The sequence below is a fragment of the Thermobia domestica genome, chromosome 14 (genome assembly GCF_964235325.1).
Source record: "Thermobia domestica chromosome 14, izTheDome1.hap1.1, whole genome shotgun sequence".
Taxonomy (NCBI): domain Eukaryota; kingdom Metazoa; phylum Arthropoda; class Insecta; order Zygentoma; family Lepismatidae; genus Thermobia; species Thermobia domestica.
Window position 1 is genome coordinate 155,657,261 of NC_137467.1, and position 19,784 is coordinate 155,677,044.

General features: G+C 37.3%; 1 protein-coding gene across 2 annotated transcripts in view; it reads left to right on the forward strand.

The window, feature by feature from the left end:
• Positions 1 to 19,784, forward strand: part of LOC145670426 (myosin light chain kinase, smooth muscle-like) — a 227,886-nt gene that overhangs the window by 19,581 nt on the left and 188,521 nt on the right. For both annotated transcript variants that reach the window (XM_081739093.1, XM_081739094.1), the window contains exon 2: positions 12,174 to 12,219. In XM_081739093.1, the coding sequence (XP_081595219.1) occupies positions 12,186 to 12,219 (34 nt within the window). In that variant the 5' untranslated portion in view covers positions 12,174 to 12,185. The remainder of the gene's footprint in view (positions 1 to 12,173; positions 12,220 to 19,784) is intronic.

Sequence of the window (19,784 nt, forward strand, 5' to 3'; positions counted from 1 at the left end):
GTTATGGGAAGGAAGGCTCTGGAGAGTCTATCCCTGTTTTATAGGGTTAATGATTATAGGGTTAATGATTATACTGCGTTAAGTAAATGATTAATAAAACTCGCCGTCGAAAAAAAATTAAATCTTTAGGTTAACGTCCCACGTTTATGTTCTTAAATCGGTTCTTTAACATTATGTTATTGAGCCATTAAATAAAACGAAGCTACGTTGCAATTATTTCATTTACTTTTATCTGGTTGTCCTGACAACCTCCTATCCAAAATCCTATTATTTAAAAGCTATAAAAACATATGAATATCTTCTTTATATCCATATTATATCTAACTAACTTCTTTTTCTCCTTGAAATAACATAGTTTAGTACATATATAAAAATACTTTACGCCCAAAATTTACAAGTGATGACAATGTACAAATATACAACAACGTACCGTTGTATCCTTTTAGGCTAAGAGAGACGATAATTAAAGCAAGTGAATGACAATGGAAGAATTGATGTAATTAGAAATTGGGAGGAAATGGGAGTACCCTGAGAAAACCCATGGACACGATGTTGTGCACCACGAACGTAGTTGGCCGGGGTCGAACCAGGGATCCCACGCGCCAGAGGTAAGCGCTTTAGCACTGGGCCATCGTGTCCTTCCTCAAAAAAAAAAAAAAAAAAAGTCTTAGGAGAGAAATCTATGGAGATCTAATTACGAATAATATTAAATTTAGAAGGGGGGAAAATAAAATGAAATCTTTAAGTTTTACGTTGCCGGTTGGCTAAAGGAGACATTGATGATGAGAAATGAAAGAAATGGTGGAGTGGAGAAAGTGGGAGGAAACGGGAGGATCTCGAGAAAACCCCCGTATTTGTCCACTACAAAGTTCACTTGGCAACACCTGAGATCAAACCATGGACCCCATGCGTCAGAGGCGAACGCTATTTCAGTTTTACATCCTTCGCTTCTGCACTGTAAGCTAAAGGAGTTAAAGGAGCTATGCAATAATTGGTGAAATGACAATGCGGAAGGAAACGGGATAATCATGTGACATGAGATCATCAGGAATCCCTCACACAACAGATGAGCGGCCTAACACTGAACCACGTCCCCTTGAAAATTTGGGGTACACTAGGATTCCAACAATATGAAGTTAGATGTTGATCTATATGGAGACTTACATTTACTTATCATTTTCTTATGGAAATCAGTATGAACTTCAGAAGCCCTGAGATATGTCTGAATTCAACATAGGTTACGTATCAGTCCAACGTAACATTCAATGCTCTGTCAACACAGATTAAAAATAAATGTTGAGGCAATGGAACGTGTTCAACACAAACAAATAATTGCAGATGATGAGGCTGACATGTGTAGACCTTCGTCTGTCGACGGGAGAAAAGGGGGTCACTACAGACATAAGGTACTCTTTTATTCTTTTTCAAACAGTGAAGGTTCTGTAATACATAAAATATACCTCTTACTTTCCCCTATTTTTTTCATTTTTTTTTTTTAAGTTTGAAACTAGAATAAGAGTAAGTGTTAATTGTGGAATTGGAATTTAGCGTCGATTTTCATAATTTAAGCTAAATAGTACTGGACTTATCGATGAGGAATGAACCACTAGTCAGGTTTAGGTCAGGGATGGGCACAGAAACTAGTTTTGTGGTATTTAGAAATACCGAACTGTTTTCTAAAGAAAACTGAAACCGGTTTTGACGGAAAATCAAGCAGGTTTTTAAAGAAAGTCGAAGCCAGTTTCGGTAAAACACCATATCATTTTTGGAGAAAATCGAAATGATGATATTTTCGGCTTATCTAGAAGCTGGTTCTCGGTTTATATATAAACCGCGAGTGTTTCAAAACAACACCGAGAACGTTCGGGAGGTGATTCCTGACAACAAGATAAAGCAAAAAGTATAGATCAACCTGGGTGCACAAATGCTTCCTTTCGGAGTTACAGGCTGACGAAAACATGAAGAAATGAACTTTAAAGGTCCATAATTTCAAAATTATGGGATTTACCGTAGTCGGATCAAGACTTCACTTAAAAACTAGTATGTGCCCTTCTAAATATTCAAGTTTCAGAATCCTGCGGTACTTCCACAATAATTTTTATAGCTAGGTAGTTGGTGACTACTTCAAATTATATACCGGTAAACCAACTCCCTCTATAAAAATTGTTGGGGAAGTACCTTAGTGTTTTCGACAGCCTATAACTCCGAAATGACGGATGTCTGCACCCAGGTTCGTCTATGCTTTATGTCTTATCTTGGTGTCAGGAATCCCCTCCCAAACGTTGTTGGCGTTGTTTTGAAGCACCCTATAGATATAACAGGTTTGCCTATCCCTAATTTGTATCTTAGGCACGTATCCAAATCCATAATCAAATCAGGCTTAGGTACAGTCACGAAAGAAAGTATTCTTCAGTTCACAAAATTTCTTTTCCTCGACAACAAATTAACCTATTAGAGTGCCGATTTTGTCAAGTTTTTAAGTTATAACTATTCTACGGATAGCAACAAAAACATCCAAATTAATTCATTTGTTCCCGAGTTATTGGCAAATGAAAATTTGTCAACTGCCAAATACTTTCTTTCCCGTGTGTACACATACCGGCAATTTACCACGAAGAGAGACATGGGAATGGTTACTCTTTTAATAGCAGTATATGACAAATTACGCACTTCTTGTACACTTGGCAGTATTAAAAGTGAGTGGTTTATTACCTAGATAGTATGAATTAAGAGATTCGATTTAACATAGTATCTGTGTAAGTTCTTGAACCGCTTGGAAGAGGTTCCGATAATTTTCAACCCAGGGCGTTTCGAATGTGATGTTTCGCTTTTTCGCCGGTGTATAGCTCTGAAAGGAGATGCTTTCAACCCATATTCATTGGGATCACTCAAGTAGGACTTATTATGTTAGTCCGTCCGTTCTTCCGTTACTCGACTCGATAACTCTTGAAAGGAAGCAAAATGAAATGAAATATTTTAGTTTAACATCCCATGATTATACCCTTTAGACTAAATGAAACGATGATTAAGGCTGATGTGATGTGGTGTAAGTGAATGATGACGAAAGAATTGGTGGAATGATAAGGTGGGAGGAAACGGGAGTACTCCGAGAAAACCACATCAAAACTTACTTGACCGTGGATCGAACCAGGGACCCCATACACCAGAGGTAAGTGCTCTACCACTAAGCCACCGTGTCTCCCATTGAATGGCATCGAATTTTATTTTATTCACAATAAATAGCTATACTGATTATATCAGGAGAGTTCCTCAATGGAGTTAATCTGTTAACAGCTTAACGGGTAACAATGACTTATGGCCGTTCGTTACTCCACACGATAAATCTTGAAGAAAACAAAGTTTTGAATTCTTTTTTTTTTTTTTTTTTTTGCAATAGATAGCTACAGCGGTTATCAGGGAGGAGTTCTTTAATTAAGTGAATCGGTTAACATCTTTACGGTAACGGTGACTTTAAAGATACCTATACATATTTCATTTTCTACTATTGAACCAAAAGTAGAGTAAGTTACACGTCCCGCAGCAAAAATCCTCCGGCGGTTGACATCTACCGGAGAAAATTGAAACTTCTAGTGCGTGATCCTTTCTAGTGTCTATGAAAGTTTATTAGAACCTTTTTTTTCTTTTATTTGCTATAAGCAACCACTTCCTAAATTTATGACACAGAGTTCATTAACATCCTGTATAACAAAAAATACCTATGGCCCATGTTAAGTCAAAGCAATTAACCCATAATAGATGTATTCATTAATGTTCCCTCTTTTAATCTAATTCTCAATTTCTCTCTGTATTCTAGTCCTCTAATTTCCAGTTTCCTGATGTCTTTTGAACTATAGAGCAAACCAACTGGTCAGCTGTTCCCCTTCTGATTCGAGTGGCCAACGCGGTCTTGGGTTCGATTCCCAGCCAGAGGACTTTACTCGGATACAAAATTACAAACCCGATCAGTGTTCCCACTTTAAAACAATAAGTGGTGTCTCATATAGTCTCGATGTTGAAAAGGAATGTTAAACCCAAATGAACAAAGCAACTTGTTATCCTGCTCTACTGATATTGAAGTTAAATAAATGAGTAAAAATATGTCTTCGGTAATCTGGACTCATCTAATCTCGATTCTCGTCACGATAACAAGACAGAAGTCGAGACGAGAAGTACTTTTTAAATTCGAGATGAAACTAAAAATTTGTCGATTCTCGTGACCAAGACTAGGTCACCTAAGTCTTACTAGTTAGATCTGAAACACTGTTTCAGCGTTACATGAATCATAGTATTAAAGTTGTGAATTGATAAAGTAATTGTACGAACATAATGAAGAACATTTATGAATGTTTAAAGTCATTATACAATCCTACTTCAATAATAAATACGGTTTAAATATTATATCACATCCTTCGTGGACTTCTTGTAAGGTGGAAACATTCTGATAACTTCGAGATAAAATTAATAAAAAAAATCAGAACACAAATTTTATACATAAATTTTATTTTTTAAAAAAAACTAGAGGATACACGATTCGAGACGAGATTAGAAAACCTTATTTATCGTCTTGTCTCTCGTTCCGTGGACAATACTAGCAACTTGTGGTCCCGCGTAGTGTAGTTGCTAACGCTCCCGCCTTTGGTACAAGGAGTCCCGACTTCGATTCCCAGTCCGGATCCCCCTTCAAAACCAGAAATGGAAAAAAAATAAGGAAGGATGAAACAAAAAAACGAGTAAAAAGAACCAGCCTTAAAAATAAAAACCTACAGCAAGCGTTTGGTTACTCTTTCTTATGAAAAGCTTTGTCTGGAGGAAACAAAGGGGAGGGGTCAAGTTAAAAATGGATATTATTCTTATATGGAAACACAATAGTGACAAAAGGTTATGTGGAAGGAAAATTCTGTTAACATTTGATTCAACAGAAACAAAAATGCAGATATTGTAAAATATTTTTAAGACATTATTGGATATGTACTTTTTACAATAGTCGAGGTCATAATGAAAGGAAAATTGTTATATTTGACTGGACAGAGAAAGGAACATAGATATTGTAAATTTTTTTCAATACTTCTTATATTCTTTTACTCGGGATCTCTTCATAGTTTGTTATTAAAATACTTACTCAGATATGCTCATTTTATTGTCCTAACAAACCAATATACTGTATGTTGCCAATAAAATAGTTTAAATTGATCGAGCTCCTGGTGTAATAACAGCAGTAATTTGTGTCACGCCCCCCCCCCCCTTCCTATTACGAAATCCTGGCTAAACGAACCAATATCTGTTGGCAGTAAAATAGTTTAGAATGGTCGAGTCCCTGGTGTGATAACCACAGAATTTCATCTGCCGGATCCTTCCCCCTATTACAAAATCCTGGCTACACGCCTGCAGTGGGGATATTCGGTTCAAAAGATGTAACAGCTTTTTCAGGTCAGCCTCCCTGATTGAAGTTTTTCCTTGGTTTTCTCATTTACACGAGGCGAATTCCGAGATGGTACATAACATAATAGTCTCAGGTCGCTTCCTTCCTTCCTCTCCTGGGGGCCGCGGTGGCTCAGTGGTAGAGCGTTCACCTCTGGTGCTTGGGGTCCCGGGTTCGATCCCAGCCCCGCCAAGTGAACTTTGTGGTGGACAAACACCGTGTGCGTGGGTTTTCTCGGGGTTCTCACGTTTCCTCCCACTTTCTTCATTCCACCATTTCATTCATTATACCTACTCATCATCACCGTCTCCTTTAGCCTAACCGGCATAACCGTGGGACATAAAACTCAAAGATTTCATTTCATTTTTTCCTTCTTCTCCAATTTTCCGGGCAGTCATCCCTCATATGTGTGGTGAGCTAACATGGCCATAGGTGTTAGAAGCCCAGAAAGCCAATTTCTAATCCTAATCCCAATACTAGCTACGAGATCATCCCCTCCTGAGGGTGGTTTATATCCGATCGTGCTCGGTGTAGATTACTGGTATTTTTGCATTACTACTATCAATCTTTTGTATTGAAAGTTCTTTCAACTGAAATAAATATGAAATCATCACTGGTTACAATTGCAACAGACAAGGGCGCCCATCAGGGGGGCAAGGTGGGGCGCTCGCCCCCCCCCCCACTAAGAGGAAATTGTACTTGGGAATATTGAAAACCCAATAGAATTTTTACATTAGTTACAGCAAAATTTGAAACTATATTTGAAACGTTGCTTTTACTTGCCCACCCCTTGGAAACCACAACATGGGTGCCCTTGGCAACAGAAAAATAATGATTGAGGTGAAACGTATTCATCGGACGCTAAATCCATCTCACTGTTTCTGACCGTTTTTCCTCTTATGCCTGCCAATAGAGGCACTATGTCCTTCCACATAACTTAGTTACTTACACATAAGCTACTTTGGAAGTCCTAAAAAATTGATTTTCAGCACTCTAGAGAAATAGATATGTCTTCATTGGAAGTATCCTGGATATCACCAAATATATATTTTTAAAAAAATGGATTCCTCACACAACTCAACCTCAACCTGAAGCGAAGTTCAGAAATATATCGCTACACAGACGGTGGAAGGAAACTCTTTCTTTTGGCTTTAATCTTCCTCCATGTGTTTCTTTGTTTCTCCGGAGTCAAGTGCTGAAGTAGAGAGAGAGAGAGAGATTTAAGAGCAAGGAAGCTAAAAAATCTGGTAAAAACAAAACATGGCAATAGGATGGGAAGAGAAGTGGCTATTTTTACTGCTCCTGCAGAGTTCACGTGAGGGGAAAAAACTAATACTGAGATTTTTGATTGGCCTATGTCGCAATACATGTCACAATTTTTATTCATTATTTCTGTGTTCCAAATTGTTAAAGAAATTAAATTTTGCACTCTAGTTTCTTACTTTCTTATAACACTTTCGAGTCCATAGGTTTTCTCTGGGTACACTCATTTCCTCCCTCATTTTCATTCTATCAATTCTTCCATCATCATTCATTTGTCTCCCTTCTTCTAACGGGCTCATTCGTGAGACGTTAAACTAAATGATTTCATTTTCTTACATTTCATTTATAACACTTTCGCCAGGAAAGGATAATAAGAATAATACAACAAAATTATTGGCATTTAATGAATGCTCAACAAAATTGTCAGTTACATAGCTTCTAAGCAAATAGTTTACCTGCAAAGCTCTGTTTTCAGTTATTTAACGTATCCGCGTGGCTAATGGATAGTCGGCAGTTGTTGTTCGTGATTTCTGTTCAATTATTTCAACCAATAAAGTGAATGCAACTTGCCGAACTGCTCTCCGACCGGAAAATTCTTAACATGCTCAAGAGGAGAGCTATTGCAACAATATACCGGTACTGTTATAGCAGAACTATTTATTTTTAGCGATTTCGCGATTGTGTTTTAATGTTTTCTTATTTTAGTCCTAATTCAATTGTTGCCATTTTAGAGGTAATTTGCTTTATGATCACTTATAATGCGGTATTCTAATACAAAGAATTCTTTGTGTTTTAAGTTTACTTTTCTCATACAATTTTAGTAATAATATGCCACTACTTTCAAAATGCTTGTGATCGTAACTTGTAATCTTCTTTATTGTCTCAGGGGGCGCGGTGGCTCGGTGGTAGAGCGTTCACATCCGGTGCTTGGCGTCCCTGATTCGATTCCAGCTCGCGCCGCGTGGACTTTGTGGTGGACAAACACCGTGCTCGTGGGCTTTCTTGGGGTTCTCCCGTTTCCTCCCACTTTCTTCATTTCATTTATTTCTCATCATCGCTGTCTCCTTTAGCCTAACCGGCATAAGCGTGGGACGTAAAACTGAAATATTTCATTTCAATTTCTTTATTGTCTCCCACTTAACTTTTCTGACGGCAGTATTTTTGCTAAGCGATCTAGCTGACTGAGCTGTTCGATCAGTTCGAAATCAACCCAAGAAAATAGTATATCTTTCAATTCAGTTCACAGTACGGAAACTAGTCGAAGAGCTGCTTATATAGTCGAAGTGAGCCGAAAATGATGTCCGTTTAATTGAATGGACGACAAATAGACTGCGTGAAAAGTCACCTTAACGCAGACAGATGTTTTCTTTTCCTGGCTTTCTCGATCAGAGTTCGCTACCTCGTAATTCCAGTTGGTCCCTCATAATTATATCGGAATGCTAGGCTAGTACCGAAAAATTCTATATCTCCATCAGAATTGGCTATTTTTGCTCCGCACTCGCAGAACTAAATAGGGCTCAGTAATGTCAATGGGACTTGCTGTGCTCAATGAAGCTCGTGGTCACTCTAGATGAGATCGCCAGCCTGAACGGAGCTCGCATCTTAATCATTCGGTTGAGTACGAGCCACAGGCTCTCTAGTTTGGACGCCTTTGGTCCTCACTGAGAATCGAACCTGGGTACCACACTTATGAAAGACAACCAAAACAATCATTCGTCTGCACGGAAGGCAAGCCAAAATAATATATCTGTCGAATTGTTGCGCAAATATTTTACAAATGATAACACATTGTCACGCCTTCTGATCAAATGGCTTCATTAGGGCCATCAAGAGGATGGTATTTGCCCTCCATGAGTTTGAGATATGCATACATTTTAGCCAATAATTTAATAGGGCTAATGAAAAACATGAAAAAACAGCTACATCTTAGGGTTTTCTCCCTACCTTCAAACAAAACCTGAAATAACATTGGTTCTTCCGGTAGTAATAGTTGCTGTTTCGAGCTATATTATACACCCTCTAGCGACTAGGGTTGCCAACTCTGGAAAATAAAAAACCGGCATCCCCTCAAAATTCCCTATGATATAGGTCTAAGTGTAAAGTATCTCTGTTCGGACCCATCCATATGAGAAGGAAATGTACTATCGTGAACAACTGTATCCTGCATATCCTTAGTATATTCACTAATAAGCTTAAAAGATACATTGTTCTATAAATGAGAAACTGAAATCGGCATTGATCATTTTATTGTATTTACCAGTAACTGCCACTTCTTTAAAATTATCGAAACACACTAACAAAAGTAGAATAAACCTTAAGTGACAATTTTGGATTTGAAAAATGAAATTTATTCTATAAACTTGTACTTCAACTACAGGAAATTGCTTTAAGAAGTCCTTTTTCACTCTCAATAGATGTGTAAAATTCCTTACAAGTAAATTTCAAATATTCTCTGATACAGTCCCTTTCATCTCTTTAAAATTATCTAGACAGATGATGGTGAAAGATGACAGAATGAAAGTTACTTCTTAAATCTATACTTCGAACTAGATACAAATTTGAAAAAAAAAAAAAAAACGGTCATAAAGGGACTGGTAAGAAGTTCGTCTGGTCACCGGCTTCAATCAAAATAACAGCAATATTTCCGGCCAGGTCGGTCACAAACCGGCAAGTTGGCAACCCTATTAGCGACGCCTCTGGTTAATGTTGGTCTCAACAGCGAAATTTTTAGCAGTTATTCTCAGTGACTCATGTAATTGAACAAACTTGTTAATGGAACCCAAAGGTTGATACAAAACACTTTACAAAGCGTTTCCTTGGAAAATTTGTTCCGAGAACCCATTCGTTGTGCTTACTAAACGACCTAGTTAAGGAATGATACATGAATGTGTGTCATGCGGCCACGCCAAATTCTTTCATGTTATCTCTGGTTACCAGTTAGTGGCTACAATAGATTATTCTCTGTGTGTGTGTGTGTTGATGGGAGAATCTGAGAAGATAGGAAAAAAAAAAAGGAATCTTCGGGCATCGACTTCGATGCTATGGATAGCAGGTCAAGGCGTTGGCAGAAGGGAAGACTATTTCTGGTGCGTCATCTGAGTCAACAAGATTGCAAAAGATGAAGCATTCCATGTCTGTCTCTGCTACCTCAACCATTACTATTATAGCGTAGAGCTCTTTGGTGAGGGAAATCTGGGTTCAATTTCTAGTAAAGGCAAATGTGGTTAGGATTCCGTTATAATATCGTTGTTAGTTTTTTAAAAAAGTATGTCGTACTTAATAGTGCTAAACACTTATACTAATTTGATAAAATTTATAGATTTAAGGGTGTTGCTAATTAAAGAGTGAAATGAATGTTCATGTATTCTCAATAAGTAAGATCTTTGTGAGTGAGCGGTAAGGCAAATCTGACGGGAGATGCTTCTGTAATCTTCTGACGAGAGATGTTTACTGCACTACAGATCAACAATTGCTGTAGCCAAAGAAGCATTTAAAAAGAAAAGATTACTCTCAATTCGCAGGCCTAATATTGGATTAACGAAGAAGTTGATTAAGTGCTATATATACATACATGAAACATTGGACTGTATATTGGGGACGCGCTTGCTCAGTGGTAGAGTGCACCTCTGGTGTGTGGGGTCCTTTGATCCCAGCTCGCGTCAAGTAGACTTTGCAGCGGACAGATACCGTATACGTGGGTTTTCTCGGGGTTCTTCCTTTTTTCTTCCACTTTATTCATTCCACTATTGTATTCATTTCTCATCATCACCCTCTCCTTTAGCCTAGCCGGCATACCTGGGGACGTAAAACTCAAAGATTTCATGGAATGTATGGTTCAGAGATTTGGACATTACAAAAGCTAGAGAAGAAATGTTTAGAAAACTTCGAAATGTGGTGTTGGAGAAAGATGGAGAAGATAAAATGGACAGAGTGAGTAACAAACGAAGACATTTTAGAACGAATAGAAATAGCATCTTTCGTAGAAAGCCCAATTGGATTGGACACATCTTGCAAAGAAATTGCCTTCATACCGCTATAGAAGCAAAGATGGAAGGAAAGCGAGGAATAGGAAAAAGAAAACAACTGATCGATGACTTGAAATATAGAAGAAAGTATTGGGAGTTAAAAGTGGGAGCTGAAGCTCGAGAAACGTGGAAGAAACATTTTCAGGCTCAAATCTAAGGTATAATTTTTTTTAAAAAAATCTCGTTAGTTCCAGGATCTTCTAAAATGTCTTAATAATAATAATGACAGTTACCCTGCTGACTCTTTCAAGATGAAAATTGTCTGTCGCGAATGACTGAATAAATTATCACTATCTCGAATGACTGTATATATGATCACTGTCGCGAATAGCTGTATAAATCAAAGATCTTATAAAATAGAGGATCTGCCCATATGTATCTTCATCCTATTAAATCAATGAAGCCAAAAAACAACTAAGCATCGCCAAGTCTGATTGGCTACTCTCGTTTCTGCCACGATTGCTGGCTTAAAACATTGCGATCCTATTGGGCAGAGTGGGCAGAGTAGGAGTGACGAAACTGTGACGTATGGCTTCAAGATTTTGTTGTAAGGGCAGATCCTATATTTTATAAGATCCTTGGTATAAATTATCACTGTCGCGAATAATTGTATGATGATCACTGTTGTGAATGACTGTATAAATGTTCACTGTCGCGAATAACTGTATGAATGATCACTGTTGCGAATGACTGTATAAATGTTCACTGTCGCGAATAACTGTATGAATGATCACCGTTGCGAATGACTGTATAAATGTTCACTGTCGCGAATAACTGTATGAATGATCACTGTTGTGAATGACTGTATAAATGTTCACTGTCGCGAATAACTGTATGAATGATCACTGTTGCGAATGACTGTATAAATGTTCACTGTCGCGAATAACTGTATGAATGATCACTGTTGCGAATGACTGTATAAATGTTCACTGTCGCGAATAACTGTATGAATGATCACTGTTGTGAATGACTGTATAAATGATCAATGATTGATCATATAAATGAGTATCAATATGGCTCCATGAGTATGATCTTTGTTTTTACTTTTTGACAAAGACAAAACACTGACGTGGGGACAAGCAATGTTGCCTACAAGACGAGATTTGAAGCTGTCTCGTCTCGAAAAGTTATCATGAAGGTGTTATTCCATTTCTAAAAGTATATTTGGTTTTATTGGTAGAGCTCTGTCTCGTTTTGTGTGCAACACTAAATAATATTTGGTGATTTTGAACCTCCAGTACCAGTCTTTGCAAAATTTGCGGACCACAGTACAATAAAAAAAAAAAAAGCTAGAACAAGCAATTATAAGTGCTATATTGATTATCCCAAACTAAAAAATACATACTTACATTGTGTTGACGCAAACCTATACGTAATGAGATCAATTATTTTTGTTATACTTTTAGTTTCCATTGTAATAACTATTGGTCCAGTTTTATTTAGTATTGTGCTTATTTTTTCGTTTCAGGTTTTAAGGAATGATACGTGTGGATGAATCAGATCCTATCGGAGGTAAGTGATATTTTCCTCTTATGCATTATTCGATATGAAATATTGTTTGTAAAGTCTGAAATCGATAAGAGAACTAAAGCGTTCGTTGGCAAAGCGGCTAACTCATTAAAAAAAAAAAAAATTAAGCCATTTCCGTGGACTTGAAACCATAACCTGTTGGATGGCAAAGTTGCGTTTCTCACAGTTAAAAATAGGCCAAGAGGTAAAGAACATTGTATTTGAATTCACGATGACCCTCGCGGGAAAGTGGTGTACGTCTCAATATATCAAAATGTCTCAAAAGTGGCGTACGCCACTTTGCCATCCAAGCCTCAACTGATAACACAATCTTCACACATGAACTCCACAAGTATGCTACCAACTTTCTAAAACGCACCACAGAGTTTCTCTTCCACAAATTTCTTAGAACGGCTATCCTTTCTCTTATCCAGGGTTCCATTCCGAAATTTCTGAAATTTCGCAATCCCGGAACTGTAGTCCAGTACTTCGGAATGTAGAAAAGTACAGATTCCGCATGCCCGGAAGTTGAACCCGAAATTTCGAAGTCACGAAAATTCGGAATTTCGTAATTCCAAGATTATGAACATTCCGAAATTCGGAATTGAAATCGCTACTCCGAACATTGCGAATAGGATAAATACATTTACTTCACATTTGAAACGAAAACTCCATTTAGTTTATTTTGTATGTACGTAGCATCTGATATGAGTTTTACATCGCTTTCAGCAGCGAGTTTATATGAGACATGGACCTACTACTTAACGTGGGATCCGAGCCACATGAACTGCCGGTTATCGAACCCGGGTCTGTCATGCGAAAGGCACTTACGCTAACCTCTTAGCCAAGAAGGAACTCTCTATATATAGTATAAAAGTAAGGTGAAAGTGCCGATAAGACGATCTTAAGCTAGCAAAGCTAACCAGCTTTTTTTATGTCTAGGGTTCAAAGTGAACACTACACTACAGAAGAATAAACAAATGCTTATAATCGAACAGCTGTAAAAAACAAAAGAAAAAAGATAGTGTAATTAGAACAATGAAAAGAGAAACAAACAAAGAACGCTTTGTAGGCCAGGTAATTTTAGAAAAAGAATTGGAAGAAACACTTGTTATTTTGTCGAATGCTTGATTCTATTTTGTACCTTCTTTAAAAGGTACTAGACAAGAGGTGATGTTGTAATTTAATGAATATTGTGAAACAGCGGTTTCCATGTTTGGATTACGCAACGAACAAATATCTTCAAACAAAATAGTTTTTTTTCTTTAACGAACAATAAAACAATCTTAACCTGCATTATTTTTACAAAACTTATAGTGTAAAGTAGATTCACTGTTTCAGAAGTAGATTCACATTGAAAGTGGAGAAAAGCAATCTTTCCCACAAATAAGTAATGTTTATACTTGTTATCAGTGCATTTAAAAAGAAAAGCAGTACCATAACTCATGAATACATTACTCTACGAGCTCTGATTGGTTGCAAAGTTAAAGCATCATAATTTAAACAAGTTGAATACATTAAAATATACTGCCATCAGAGGTCTACGCTTTTTCTTTTAAAAGGCTGTATTCTCAGACCTTTGAGTGTTAGATATGCAATGTGACAATCTGGAGCGAAACGATTGACTTTTATTGATTACACTATTCTACAAAAAAAATAATAATAATAATAATAATAATAATAATAATAATAATAAATAAATAAATAAATAAATAAAGTTCTATTTCTGGGTAACAAAGTAGTGATTCTGAAAGGATTTTCACTGCTGAATTCAAATCTGATTTTAGTTTTTCTGCATCAGGGGTAGTTTTGGAGTAATCAGCACGTAATGTTTGTGTTTGTAAAGCATTACTATATATTGTTGACACTATATATTACATAGAATTGTAAGTGTGCGAAACAGCTGTCGACCGTACATAATAGTTTACTTTTTTCTTTTGTACTGAGTGTCTCTCTTGTCTCTAATGATACACCAGCAATAGTCTGCCAGCATGGTGGGCATCCACTTCCCTTCATAGCATTTTTCAATGGTGGATATATCTTTATGAAATCTTTCTCCGTGTTCATCGGATATGTCACAGCAATTACTGGGGAAGTAATCCAGATGTAAGTCCATGATATGCACCTTCAAGGACATTTTGCACCCTAAATCCTGATAAGCTGCAAGCATTTCATCCACCGTCTCCTTGTATTTAGGGTCCCGTCTTTTCCCAGGGAAGTTTTGGGTTACTTTCGTAAAACTCATCCATGTGCGCTTTTCTTTCTCTGTGAGATATGCCTCAAAACCTCTATCTTCCTGCAGTTCTCGTATCTGCGGACCTACAAACACGCCCTCTCTTATTTTTTGCAGCTGACAGTCGAGGAAATTTGTCAGCAAGATATGCAAAAGCTGGCTCATTGGGATCCATTGCCTTCACAAGCTGTTTAGTAAGTCCAAATTTTATATGTAGGGGTGGAACAAGAACATTTCTAGGATCTACAAGACTGTCCCGTTGCACATTCTTTTCACCAACTGTCCAATTGCGTTTAGGCCACTTCTTTTTCACATAGTGGGAAGTTCTTTCCCAACTATCCCATTCACACAAAAAGCATGCATACTTCGTGTAACCTAGTTGCAGCCCTTGAAGTCACAACACAACTTTCACTTATATTCACTGTACTTAATTAAGGTTAATATCTTTCTGAAAATTTCATAACTCTCTTTGGTAAAAGTGGCATATGCAACTGGGATTGAAGGCAGTTTATTCCCGATATGCATCAATACACCTTTTAAGCTCTTCTTCGAAGCATCCAAAAATAATCTCCATTCACCAGGTTCGTATGTTATCTGCAAGGCTGCCATTAATCCATGAACATCATTGCGAAATGTCACGGAACTATCACTGGCAAAATAAGACACAAAAGCACGTTCTCTGTTCCTGAAGGTTATGTTGGTTGTTTCGTGGAGAAGGTTATATTCCTGTAACCTGGAGCCTAACAATTCTGCTTTCTGTTTACTGAGTCCTAAGTCTCGCACTAAATCATTTAAATCATCCTGCTGTAATACACGTGGCGTGGGCGTACTCGTGCCTTGATACGGGGGATCCCTTCTTTTTTTCCGGAGAAGATGTAAGTTTTGTAGTGCTACTTGCTTTACTATCACTCATCTCTTCTATATCTGTGGGCCTTGAAGGAACTGGTAAAGCTTCAGAATGTGCCACAGGTCGTCTTGCTGACGGCAGATCCGGATAAACAATATGCTTCTTTGATTTGCAAATTTGCTGAATTTTGGTTAAGCAGAAATAACAGTCTGTCAAATGGTCCCGTGGTTTCCTCCAAACCATCGGTACAGCAAATAATGAAACATTTTTTCCTTGCCACCACTTAATTGATTTACAATAACATGTAGCACAACACATATTAGGTGACCACTTCTTATCAAAATCACCAGCTCCGACGCCAAAGTACTGCTTATATGCTCTCTTGATGATGGATGTGATTTTCTTCCTGTTCCTCACGAACGTGAAGTCGCCACAAACATAACAGAAGTTGTTAGCTGCGTACTTACAACCACGAGTGCGAGGCATTTTTTACTCCACTTAAACACAAACAAAATGAATCCACAGCATTCAGTTTATATACAGTAAGTAGCACTAACGCCCGATAAAATACCAGATTCACATGCTCAGTTTAACTCACAAACTACACCCAACATCACATTGCAACAACAAAACACTGTCGGGCAAGTTTTGCCAACCTCTGAAAAATGAAAGCTGTCAAATGTTGCAAGGTCTTACTTTCCAAATTCCCTTTTGTCACCATATACTGTTTGGCATGGATATGAATATATGTAGTACATGAATGTTTGAATTACTCGTAAACTATCCCTGACGGATCAAATCGGATGTCTCATTTGAACTTCCATGTCACATTCCTTTCATAGTACAGAATTTCATTTCAGAAATACAACCCTTGTAAAACAGTGTTGTTCATAGAATTTTTAATGCATCAATTGTTTACGTGAACAAGCACGATATGGAAATTGAATTTGGCATATCAGCGAAAAGCGTAATGGCTTTGAAAAATTTTGTTCGCACAACAAAACGAAAGGGACTTCACACTATTTATAATGCTAAAAATTCTATTTTCTATTGTTTACAATGAGAATTCGCGTGCCAAATGCTATTCTAATGTTAAATCTGTGGGCATATTCGTTTTTCGGTGATTATTCCTCGATGGTTTGTCCGATCGGGGCATGCAACCCGTTACGAGAGTCAGAGTGCGCTCTCGAATCACCGTGTCAAATTGAGCTAAGAACGGATCAGGCATCTCAGAGTATTCGGACAAACGGGCAAACGAGAGTATTCGGGCTAACGGGCAAACGAGAGTATTCGGGCAAACGGGCAAACGGGCAAACGAGAGTATTCGGGCAAACGGGCAAACGAGAGTATTCGGGCAAACGAACCCGTAAATCGAGTAAAGAAGGATTTTGCTCCAATAATTATTATTATAGCATGTTGTTTGAAATAAGGATAAATTAAATCAAATGAAATCCTTCAATTTAACGTCCAACGTTATACCCTTTAGGCTAAGGGAGACAAGGATTTAAACAAGTAAATGATGATGGAAGAACAGGTAGAATGAGAAAGTGGGAGGAAACGGGAGTACCTCGAGAAAGTCCACGAACATGATGTCCGCCACCAATTTACTTGGCCGAAAATCGAACCAAGGACCTCTCGCACCAGAGGTAAGCTCTCTGCCAGTGAGCCACCAGCCGGGGTACAAAGCACACCCTTTAACTTGGGAAATTGTCAAAAAATAAAATTTGATAAATGTTCTCTAGAAGGCAAATATATACCTCTGTAAATTTGGCTCGATACTGTTTGTTCCATTTTTGGGTAAATAATTAGTAAATATATATATATATATATATATATATATATATATATATATATATATATATATATATATATATATATATATATATATATATGCTCATCATGTGATTAGTTACTCACTGAATTTATCTTCTTTAATGAGCCTTGTAATTGAGAACACGGACACGTTATATTAATGTACTCGTAAATTTCGATTGGAGAACATAAGACCCCCCCCCTTAAATTTGGGAATTTTCAAAAAAAGAAAATTTAGTAGATGTTCTCTAGGATACAAATACTATCTCTGTAAGTGTCGATTGTCACGTTGTATCCTTTCATGATGAAAATATCACAAGTATAAGTAACCAACATAGTGGAAAATTTGAATTTTCACGGTACATTTGAATTAGCATGAAGCGGTACTTTGAATATATTGTCCCAAGGACCATTAAGATGAAGCTTTATCACGTCATATCATTATAGTATAATTGAGTATAGGGGTATATTCTCTTTCATAGAATATTGGTATATGATGCTGTCATCTTAAATTTTGGGAGATGTATACATTGGCTCACCACTTAAATTTGGCAATTGTCTAAATTAGAAATTGGTAAATGGTCTTTAGGACTAAGGTACTTCTCTAAATTTTTCTTTATGACGTGTTCATAATTATTCTCATATATATATATATATATATATATATATATATATATATATATATATATATATATATATATATATATATATATATATATATATATATATATATATATAGATAGATAGATAGATAGATAGATAGATAGATAGATATAGATATATATAGTTTGATCACGGATGTAATACAATTTTGCTGACGTCAAATACTTGTTCTGGCATGCATGATTGCATCACGACGTTGCAATTCTTGTGTTACAGTGTTGCCAGTTAGTTTTACTCTCAAACTGCTTCGATTTTTTTAGATTTTTTTTCCAGCAAGCCACGAATTTCAGGTAGTGAAAAATGTTAAACAACATTTCTAAACAAAAATTTTAGAAAACTTTTCAACAATTGCAACTTTTGAAGAATTTTTAAACTAAATATTTAATCAAAAATATTAGAAAGCTTTTAATGAGTGTAAAAATTTTCAGACTTGAAACAATTAAACAAAGGTGTTGAAACAAAATTTAAAAACAATGATAAAAAACTTACACAAAAGTTCTCAGGTACTTTTAAATAAGCTCTAAAAAATTTAATCATTTTCAAAACTTCCAATAAGTGCGAAAGTTTTTAACCTGAAAAAATTGAAGATATTCATACGAAAATTTTTACAAGAATGATCAAAATTTTAATTTTTTAAAAATGATCAGTCAATCGAATTGCACCAAGAATAGCTTTCTACTAATGACCTCAGGCTATGAGTAGTGACTGAACTATGAGATAGCGAGAAGCGGTTTCTAGGAATGGGCACGAGCGAGTTCGAGCGAGTTTTCATTGAAACTCAACTCGACTCGAAATAGACATCTTTGAGCTCGACTCGAGAACTCGGCTCGAAAAATTTTCTCCAACTCGACTCGAAACTCGACTCGAATTTGACTCGAGTTTCGAGTCGAGTCGAGCCAAATGTTCTGTGTAGTTTCAAGTACTTTCTTCAAATATTCTACATAGACAATATAATTATTATCAATGATACATACTTACTACTACAACTTTATTATTATTATTATTATTATTATTATTATTATTATTATTATTATTATTATTATTATTATTATTATTATTATTATAACACCACTGTGTATAAACATAATTAGGCGGTTTGTATCTGAATACTAAAAACTAGTTGACTACTGACCTCGGTAGTCGTGAAGTCTAGAAAACAAGGACATCATTTACGAGGTCCTGGGTTTGAGATCCGGAGGAGCAAGTATTCGGGCTCGAACGAAAAATCGTTAAAAGTTATAAAGGGCATCGGCCAAATATGTTCAAATCCTCTCGGCTCGGGTTTAGGGTTCTCAACGGCTCTAGCGGCTCGGTTCACAGCTCATTCACTATGGAGCCAAGCCAACAGCTCACCCAACCGAGCCGGCTCGAGGCGAAACAAACCGAGCTGATGGCTCACCACAACTGAGATGGCTCGATCCGATGGCTCACCTGAGCTGAGTCGGTGCATCATCTGAACCGAGCCGGCTCGCGCTACTCGCTCAGTTGAACCGAACTGAGCCAGTTAACATCACTATCCGTGTTTGCCTTCTGCTACGGCTCATTGTTCGACCGTGCAGTCTCAGCCTCGATGCTAAGAACTACAGTATATACCTGTGCTTATATTGGTGCTCACGACGTTTGAGGCTGTCTCGTTATAAAAATCCATTGTCGTCTTGTTAATCGAGACGAGACGAGATGCGAGCAGTGTCCCATCTCGTGAGCAACACTAAAGATATTCCATATTACTGCTTACATTTCTCATAGATTTCGCTTTCCAGTGTAATCACGCCATGATTTCAAAACGAGTTAAAACGAGCTAAACGAGCGAGCCGTTTATCAAACTCGACTCGACTCGAAACTCGACCTCAAAACACTGACTCGGCTCGGAACTCGACTCGAGAAAATTACCTTTGACTCGACTCGAAACTCGGGCCGCGGTGGCTCAGTGGTAGAGCGTTCACCTCTGGTGTTTGGGGTCCCGGGTTCGATCCCAGCCCCCGCCAAGTGAACTTTGTGGTGGACAAACACCGT